Source organism: Prosopis cineraria, unplaced genomic scaffold, assembly GCF_029017545.1.
Source record: "Prosopis cineraria cultivar Desert tree isolate PC_DT_omini unplaced genomic scaffold, ASM2901754v1 PC2, whole genome shotgun sequence".
Classification (NCBI taxonomy): Eukaryota; Viridiplantae; Streptophyta; class Magnoliopsida; order Fabales; family Fabaceae; genus Prosopis; species Prosopis cineraria.
The window spans coordinates 42436090-42446638 of NW_026555333.1; the positions used below are offsets into that span (position 1 = coordinate 42436090).

General features: G+C 31.7%; 1 protein-coding gene across 1 annotated transcript; it reads left to right on the forward strand.

The window, feature by feature from the left end:
- The first annotated feature begins 9405 nt into the window (after nucleotides 1–9405).
- Nucleotides 9406–10139, forward strand: LOC129302773 (uncharacterized). Its single transcript, XM_054941656.1, has 2 exons — nucleotides 9406–9544; nucleotides 9952–10139. Exons 1-2 carry the CDS (start codon nucleotides 9406–9408, stop codon nucleotides 10137–10139), a joined length of 327 nt encoding a protein of 108 aa, XP_054797631.1.
- Nucleotides 10140–10549: the final 410 nt, after the last annotated feature.

The following is a 10549-nucleotide window of genomic DNA, read 5'->3' on the forward strand; positions in this document are numbered from 1 at the left end:
TCAATGGCGATATATATATATATATATATGTCATCATTGAAACTTAGACTTTTCAGCAGCAATTTAAAAAAGATGCCATTAAAAATTGACAATCAACAGAGACATTTGTAAGTCACCATGAAAAGTCACACTTTTGATGTCAACTTTGAGTGTCACAACAGAAAGTCAGACTTTTAATAGTGGCTATCACAAATTGTCAACTTTCAGTGGCAACTATTTCAAGTTGCCATGGAAAGTCATCACTAAAAGTGTTTATTTTTTTTTAGTGGGTGCAGCGCATCATATGGTAAGTAATTATGTATAAGAAATTGTGGGATTATATATTATAGAAAAGGATAAAATTTTAAATATAAGTCAATTTTTCATGAAATTTTGAAAAAAAAATGAATTTCTTTAATATGCATGATTCCTTTATGGATGTTGAAAGTTTCTTACACTATGAATGGGAAGGAGTATGTTGTAAAATAATTAAAAATGGCATTAATTAATATAAGTCAATATTTGGAACAAAATTCTTCCTCGAAAGTAACGTACTCCTTCTAGTCCTATTTATAAGGCAAAGAGAAAAGAATTTTTTTGATACTATTTATAAGTCATGTGATTAAATTTTTATTATAAATTTTTCTTTTTACCCTTCATTAAATGTTGGAGAGAGAAAATATGCTATTAAAGTGTGTATATTTAATAGGGGTAAAATTGAGAACTTATTAAATTTTAAGTTATAGTTAATAAGTTTTAAGATTTTTCTTGGTATTGGCGAATCATGTTGAAAGTAACTTATAAATAAAGTTAGAGAAATATAAAAAAAAGGAGACGGAGGGAGTAACTTTATTATGCGTAAAGATTAGCTCATAAATAAGTGGGTGGGATTGACTCTTTGATAGAAAGCTTGGAATAAGCAGGCGATGATTAATTAAATAACTTAATCAAAGTTTGAAAGGATACTAGAATGTCAACGTTATACTTAACGGAGCCCACAAGCCATAACTATATAAATAGAATTAATGCATTCTCAAACATTTTTTTTTTTGGGTTATCTTCATCACCTTTGGTTGCTAATGCTTTTGAGGATCACTTTCCTCTTTTTAATAAGTTTCGTATCTCCCTACTCTCCTATTTTACCTTATTTTCTTTTACTCTAAGATATAGAGAAATTGAATTGGAAGTTTTGAAAGGTTGTTTTCTAACTCAATAGTTGTGGACAGGCTAGCTATTGGGAGTTAAACTACAGATTTATGATTGATTGAGTAGTTAATGGTTGATTTTTGAAGTTATAGGCTCAATTTTAGCCTTAATAGGGAAGTTTAAGAGTGTGAAAATCCTATATGGGTAATAAGAAAGCCAATAGAAGTTGTAAAACATTTATGAAAGGTGAATAGGACTTAAGGTTATTAGTGAATGAAATTAAAAGTTTAAGCTAGTTTAATTTGAAGTAATAAGTACTTATATTCAATTTGAAATTGACATATAGTACTTAATTATGTAAACTGAGGTAGCTCGTGAGTTATCTTGAGATAGTGATAGCAAAAGAAGCAAAAGTACCATAGTTAACCCATTTTAGCATAGAAGGGTTGAGATAATTGAATAATTCATTCTGTTTATTAGCTAATTTAACTATTTACAAGTAATATAATATAATATAATATAATATATGATTATATACTTTAACATGACTGAACACTTGGAAAAGGTTTTGATTTATAACAAATATTTACTAAATGAAATTTATTTCGAAAGCTAAATGAGAATTAAGTGCATATATGATAAGTATAATAGGGGAATAGTATGAGTAAAAGACATGATCATAATAAAAGGTAGGAATTCACCCTAGGTGGAGTAATGTGAAAATCTATATGATCGAGAGGATACTATGAGACACCTGATATGACAACATGTAAGGGATTGTTGCCATGAGACATTCGAGCATTCATTGCATGATATGAGTTCCTTAATACTCGAAAATACTCGAAAGGGTGTGGTATTGAAGTAGACAACACCTCGATTGCATGTGTAATAGGGAAAATCTATAGTTTAAAAGTGAGATAGAATACATTTAGTTAAGTAGTTCTCCCATGAAATATAAGCGTAGATTAGTTATACAAAATTGATCCAATATGTAGCCTAAGGATTCAGTCTGAGGTATATGCGGAGATTCAATTGGATAGTATGATCATCCATGTGATATTTACCATATAACTATACATTTATGTATTAATTTGTAAGTGGATAATATATTATTGTTTATGGTTTTATTTGTTAACATATAGCTTTGGATCATTCTGGTTATTGGGACTTTACCTCACCTTGTGGTTATTATTTTATAGGTTCAAACGTTAGTAGTAGCAAAGGGAAAGACTTGGGGCAGGAGTAGTGTATCTATTATATTGCCCCATCAGAGATTATGTAATAAATTTGTATTGTTGCATATATTAATGTTTATAAATTGCCAAAGGAATGCATTAACATGTATGGTTACACTTATATGATTGTGGCGTATGGGTATCATAGCCTTGAGATGTGAAAATATGTGAAATATAATAGTAAGAATTGAGATATTTGTACAAATGCAAGGTTATATGTTTTGAAATAATTGTATTGTGTGAAAATTGTTTATCATATTTTCAATAAATTGAAAAGTAAAATTTCAAAATTAATGCATTGTATGCATGAATTAAATAAGTGCAGTATATTTTCAAATGAAATTTCAATGAAATAATAATTTATTTCTACAAAATTAATTAGCTTGTGTCCATGTGTAGCTGACGTGGCTTTGTAATACTCTAACATGTGTACTTAGAAGCCCTGATTTTATACATATATATATATATATATATTTGGTATTTTATGTTATAGTATTAAATATTTATTTTACTTAATTTAGATAATTATAATTAATATTTATTGTAACTTGAAAATAATACGGTAAATAAATAATAAATTACATATATTACAACTAATTAAATAAAATAAATAAATATGAATTAAAAAATTAATTACAAAAAATTAATTGACATATGTAGTTATTTTTTATATTTAGTAATTAATATACGTATTTGTTTTTATTAATTATAATAAATAATTAGGAGTAAAAAATAATTAATATATTTTTATAATATAAATAATTGTTAATAACGTAATTTATGCATAGATTTTGCTAAAAGCATTTATTTATTAATGGTATTTAATATATATATATATATATATAATATTTTATATTTAATAAATATTATGTTCTATTTTTTAATTTAAAAAATGGTAAAGAGAGGTGGTGATTCTTAATGAACAATCGCTACCCTTGCAGCTGTCCAAGAGTGGGTAATCCCTCAGCTGCACCTGTCCCGTTTAATTGCTTTGTCTCCCTCAACTATTGTCCCACTGCTTTGTCTTTTTTCTTATGAAGCTCACCCACAACTATCTCTTTCATATATGTGTGTTTGCCCATAGCTTCTTTGTTCTTCCTCGCTTCACCCTTAGCTCGTTACCTTCTTCAGCTCACCCATAGCTCGCTTGCCCAAAGCTTCACAGCTATCTCTTCCGTCAATGTGTGTTCACCCACACCTTCTCTCTTCTTTCTTGCTTTGCCCTCAACTTGCTATCTTCTTCAGCTCACCCACAGCTTGCTTGCCCTAAGCTCCATTCTAGTTCGTTAGCTCCAAGATTAGCTCTTTCTGTACCATTTATTTTTTCAACTGTCTTTATGCTCCCAAGGTTCCCACATTGTCACCCAACTTTTAGATTTGGATTTTTTCCCAAAGCTTCACAGTTATCTCTTTCGTCCATGTGTGTTCACCCACAGCTTTTCTCTTCTTCCTTGCTTCACCCTCAATTCGCTACCTTCTTCAGCTCGCCTACAACTTGCTTGCTCGAAGCTTCATTTTAGCTCGTTAAGTCCAGGGTTAGCTCTTTCCATACCATTTATTTTTTCAACTCTATCTTTATGCTCCCAAGGTCCCCACATTGTCATCCAACTTTTAGATTTGGAGTTTTTACCCAATCATTATCCCCACAAATCCATTATAAAATTTCTCTAACCTGTGGTCCCTCATTTCTACCCATGCTCATCCTAGTTTTCAACTCATGGTCCCAACTTTATTTCCTTAATTAACTCTGGTAGCCCGTGCTTCATCATGCTTCCTCCCCGTGGTACACTTTTTTTATTTATTCTGAGTATATTATCTTTTATTTTAGAAAAAAATACATTTTTCTTGTCTAATCAGAAAATAATTGCTGAATATATATCATTTTGAATTTTTTAATTCTAAATATATTATTATTTAACTTGATTTATTTATTTAATTGCCGTGGAATATTAATTTGGTTGTCTAGGACTTGAATTTACCAAGAATAATTATTTTGCATGCAATAAAAAATATTGAATTAATTATTTTAGGCAATACAATTATTAAATAGATGATTTAATACACAAGAAATTTTTATTTTTAAGTCATCATGCTGCCAAATTTTTTTAAAATGTTGTCTTAATTTGTTCAAATTTATTTTTAATCCGGTTATTCAATTTTCATGTTGCATGTTTCTAATTGGCTAGACCATATCCTTATTTTTTTAATTAGTTTCTTTGGATATCAATGGTTGTCTATTACTTGACTTGATGGATATCAATGAATTTCAATACACTACAAAAAAATTGACTTTCAGCGGTGACAAATGTCGTCACTGAAAGTCAAAAAATCACCGCTGAAAGTTTTTCAGCGGTAACAAAAAGTCGCCACAATGTCGCCGTGAGAGCTTCTATCGCTGATTCAATCTGTAGCGATAAAAAAAGTCGTCGCTGAAAGTTGAGAATCTGCGGCGACATTTGTTGTCGTCGAAAGTCAAAAAGTTGTCACTGAAAGTTTTCCGCGGCGACAAAAAGTCACCACAATGTCGCCGCGAAAGCTCTTGTCACTAATTCAATCTACGGCGATAATAAAAGTCACCGCTGAAAGTTGAGAATCAGTAGCAACAATTGTCGCCGCAGAAACCACGCATCAGCGGCGACTATTTCTATCGCCGCTGAAAGTCAACTTTCAGTGGCGACACTTAAAAGTTGCCGCTGATTTTCAACTTTCAGCGGCAACAGTAAAAGTCACTGTTGAAAGTCTAACAATCAGTGGCCACTATATTTTGTCGCCGCTGAAGCTACCAAAAAGTTGTCGCTAAAAAGTAATGTTAGTTTACTTACACACATGGCACCACATCACCGTCCATATGGCGCCCCACCTCACGCCACATGGTGCCATGTCACCTCCACGTAAGGCCCCACCTCGCACCACGTGTCGCCCTCACCTCACGCGACACCATGTCACTCTCCATGTGTCGCTCTCACCACACACCATTTGGCGCCATGTCACCCTCCACATAGGGGCCCACCTCACACCACGTGACGCCATGTCATCCTCCATGTGTCGCCCCTCACCTCACGCCACGTGGCCCCATGTCACTCTCCATGTGTCGCTCTCACCACACGCCACGTGTCATTATGTCATCAATTTATATTTTCATTTTGAAAGTTGTCTCCTCCAAGGTTTGAACTCGTGACCTCCTTCTTTTGTGTCCAACCATTTTGCCACTGAGCTGGATGAACCTGTAGTCTATTATTGCATAATTAAATATATATATATATATATACACATATTATTAAACTATACAAACACACACATATATTAAATATTAAATATTATAAAATATCATTACTATCCTTAAATACTTCAATTAATTCTTTCAATTTATAAAATTATAAATTATATTATTTATTTTGTTTAAAGTAAACTATAAATATAATTGATACAATATAATTTGTATTATTTATTTTAATTTTTTTACTTCTTGAGGTTGTTATATTATTTATTTTAATATTCATATTTATAATTATAATATAAAAAATATCTAAGAATAAATAGTAAAAATACTGATGATTATACATTAGTAAAAAAATTATACAAATGCAAACAATCAGCAGCGACACTAAAAAGTCGCCGCTAAAAAACCACTTTTAGCGGTGACTTTCAGGTCGCTGCTAAAACTTGCAATAAAATTTTTTAAAAAAAATTAAAAAATGGTGACAATCAGTGGCGATACTAAAAAGTCACCGCTGAAGCTTGCAACATAATTTTTTAAAAAGAAATAAAAAATACTGACAATCAGCGACGACACTAAAAAGTCACCGCTGAAAGTTCACTTTCAGTGGCAACTTTTATGTCACCGTTGAAGCTTGCAACATAATTTTTTAAAAGAACTAAAAAATGTTGATAATCAGCGGCGACACTAAAAGATCGCCGCTGAAACTTGCAACATAATTTTTAAAAAAAATTATAAAAATGGCCAAATCTTTCACATTTATAACAAACTATTTCTATTTTATATTTTTTAAAATTATCTTTTCTAAAGGTTTTATAATATTAATTATTTATCCATATGTTAAAATAGTAGAATTTATTGTTCTTCGTTATAACTAGTAAAATAAAAGCAGAAGAAAATATAGAAAATGAAATAGATAACACCCCTTTTGAAATAAATCTACAAAGATACATGAACATAATATCACATATAACTTATTAAAAATGATATTGCCAAGTAAGTTTAGTAACAAACAGAGAATATTCAAGAAATATAATATTCAAAAATCCTGTGAAAGAATAGGAAAATTAGGCAGTGGTGTTCCTATTAAGCTAAGGAAGAACAATATCAATAGAAAATCAAACTTGTAGAAATAGAAATATGAGATGGTTCGATAGGATATTAGGATCTAAGTCAAAAAAGAAGAATAAGATAAGTCTTAAGAGTCTTAGTCTATAGCCAAATAGGAATAGTGAACCTGAAAGAAAAGTAGAAGAGGTAGAAATAAAGAAATACATTATAAAAGAATTGAAGAACAAATAGCAATCTCAAAAATAGAAAATAGAATAAATTAAATAAGAGAAAAATTTGAAAGAGATATTTGTACAGAATATCCAAATTCTTTTTGAAATAGAAAAAGATACAAGAAATCACGGGTGAAAAACAAATATGACAAAAGAAGAAAAAGAAAAAGCAAAAGAAAAACAAGAGTTGAATCTTGTCAAAAAATAATTTAAGCAAAAAAAAAAGGTAATTAAGTGAAGCAAATCAAAAGAGCTAATTTAACCATGATTTTTCTAAACTTTTATTAAATTAGAAGACTTTTGATTTTGCAGGCATTGAGTTAAATGGCCCCTTCTCTATTAAATGGCCCCTTCTCTATCTCTTAATATAAATCTCTCTCCACTTATAATATTACAACATATGTATGTGTATCTATGCATACATGCATATATACATACAACTTGGTTAACTAAATGGAACTGAAAATAAATTAAAATTTAAATAAAAAGAACATCATGAAATTAGTAAAACAAAAATATATTCTTTCCTATGAAAAATACTTTTATCTAATTTTGAAAATACAAAAAAATGTTGACAATCAGCGGCGACACTAAAAAGTCACCGCTGAAGCTTGCAACATAATTTTTTAAAAGAATTAAAAAATGCTGACAATTAGCGGCGATACTAAAAAGTTTTCGCTGAAAGTCAACTTTCAGCGGCGACAGTAAAAGTCGCTGCTGAAAGTCTAACAATACTTTCAGCGGCGACAATAAAAGTTGCCGTTGAAAGTCTAACAATCAATGGTGACTATATCTTGTCGCCGCTGAAAGTGTGACTTTCAGCGGCGACTTTTTAGTGTCGCCGCTAAAAGTCGCTGCTGAAAGTCTTTTTTTTTGTAGTAATAGGAATAAGGTATGGATCAAAAGTGGATATTCTCTAATCAGTTGTCAAAGGAATATAAGGATGGGGTGGAAGAGTTTATTGGTTTTGTAGTTGAGCATGTAAAATATCTAAACAAAATTGTGTCCTTGTTTAGCTTGTTACTATAAAAAGCGAATTACTTCGACTAAGTTGCTAGATCATTTAATATGTTATAGTATTGATCAAGGTTATACACACTAGACAAGGCATGGGGAGATAAATGATGTATCGAGCAAAAAGGTGCATACCATGAGCTCTTTTAAGAGATAAGATACAAGCGATGACATTAACACCAATAATGTGTGAGACAATCATTTTGATGAAATGCTAAATGCAATAGAGGATGATCTTCATGATTGCCCTCAAATGTTTGAAAGGTTTATAAATGATTCAAAGAAACAACTATATCTGAGTTGTACTAAAACACCAAATTATCAGCAATTCTGATATTGTGCAATTTGAAAGGTGCCTGTAAATGGACTGATAAAAATTTCACCTTATTGCTTGATGCTTTAAAATATATATTCCCTGTTGGTAATGAACTTCCCACCAAGATATATGAGGCCATGCAAATGCTTTGGTTTAGACTATGAGAAAATACATACATGTTCTAATAATTGCATCTTATTTTGTACTGAGTACGATTCTTTAGAAAAGTACTTTAAATGTGAAGCATTATGATATGGAAAGAAATCAAGTCCTTCGAAGGTACTATATATTATGAAATTTATGAAGAATGTAATTACTTATGGTCAAACTTTTGTCCCATTTGAGGTATAAAAATTTATTACTTAAGAAAACACCAATTCTGTTGATCATATTAGGGAGAGAGGTGGCATTTCAACCAGTAGGAAATGCCACCTCTTTGATTTTTTAAAAAAAAAACTCAAAGAGATGATGTTTGTCAAACAAAACACCCTTGCTCTTACATCAATCTCATGACATTTCATTAATTAATGAAACGTCACCTGAGATCACCTGAGACCTATTATAGCATTGAATCTTATAGCATTTTATAATCACCATGAAACTTAAATTTTAAACGTCACCAAAGCCCATTTCTATGGAGAGACAACTTTTTTTCGTTATGAGTTTGTGCGTCGTAGCACACTATATACATGCCTCGGCCATGGTGCGGACATGAGATTGCTTTCTCTATACCAAATGTGGCAACACATGTGTCTTATGCCAAGACATATGAGTCCAGTTGGGCAAAAATGATTCTTTTACCCCTGTTTTCCATTGTGTTATGTATATGCATTTCTAAATGCTTCCATTGTATATAAATACTTATATTTTGAAGTTTTACTATGTTTTTAAAGATCTTTGGGATACCTCATTTTAAAAGAGTTATTTTCAATATTTTTACTACATAAATTTTGATAATTAAAGAGTTTAAGAACTCCTAATCACTTTTTTGTGTTAAGTGTGGGTACAATTTGGTAACATTAGGGCAGACATTACAACTGATCCTATCTTGGTTTGACATTTGAAGAAAGCCGTCTATGGCTTAAAACAGGCCCTAGAGCAAGGTTCACAAAACTTACTACTACACTATGTTCTCTTGGTTTTATTCAAGCCAAATATGATATATGTTTGTTTACGAGAGTTACTAGTAAGACTGCTCTTTACTCGCTGATCTATATGGATGACCTAGTTCTTACTGGAAGTGATGACGCTAAGGTTCAACAGGTCATTTCTCTGATGAGTTCTACTTTCTCTCTTAAGGTGCTTGGAGAATTATCTTTCTTTTTGGGAGTTGAATTTTGCTGTACAGACGTGGGTATACATTTAACTCAAAAGAAATACATCATATAATTACTCACCAAAACCAAGATGCTCTTCTTAGTTGCCAAACCTAGCTTTGATACCATATAAGACAACTAGGTTTAGAGAAAGATATGAGATAAATCTTTAATCTTCATCTCAATATGATCAAATTGATTACAACGACTGACTCTTATATGAAGTTAAGCCTCAGTAACAAGTTGGTAATGTATTACATTTACGTTTACATGCATTGGGCTTAGGCCCAATAACTAACAGCCCAATGAGTTATCATTCTAACAAGTTTATAGTACTTAAAAATTTCTGAAAATAAAAATCAATTAGAGCCCTGAAGTTTTGAAGCATGAAGAGTCCACAGATCATGGACATAGAGAAACAAATAATGTTTTCCGCAAATTCTAGATGAGACTTCGAGCAACGAGGAAGAAACACAAAAATCTTCTCAAAGCAACAGACCAAAGACATCAACAAAAGGGAAGAAGCAAAGCAGCACTGATGAAAGAAAAGAAATAACAGAGGTTGAATACAGTGGCAGTGACGGTGATGACAAGCAAGGTAGCGTTAGTGGAGGATGGCAACGGCGAAAGTAGATGGCGGTGGCGGCAAAACTCTAGGGTTACAGAAGTAAGAAGCGTGATTCGTGAAGCTGGAGGGAGAGATCTCCCCCCAAAGTGTGAAAGAGATGGCAATTACCAGCGGATACTAGACTTGATCTCAGCCAAAAGGCCGAGAATGTTTATTTGTTTTAAAAAATAAATAAATAAGAGAAACAAACAAGAGGAATAGCAAAATAGACGGCATAATAGGAGAGAGCTATGAGCATGAGGCTATAACAAAGCACAAGGTTTAGGATTACCCATGGCAATGTCATTGAGATTAGACTACGACGACTTCGCAAATTGGTTTCCAGGTGGTGGGCGCAAGTGACGATGATCTGAGTGTTGAAGAATAAGAACGCAAAGGCCAATCCAGCTGGACAGTTCTTGATGCCCTTTCATGA

Excerpts from the sequence above, each read along its gene's own strand:
- LOC129302773 (XM_054941656.1), top strand. The coding sequence starts at position 9,406 with ATGGATGACCTAGTTCTTACTGGAAGTGATGACGCTAAGGTTCAACAG. Across the intron at positions 9,545-9,951 it reads ATTTTGCTGTACAGACGTGG|ATGAGACTTCGAGCAACGAG; the intron begins GTATACATTTAA and ends CGCAAATTCTAG.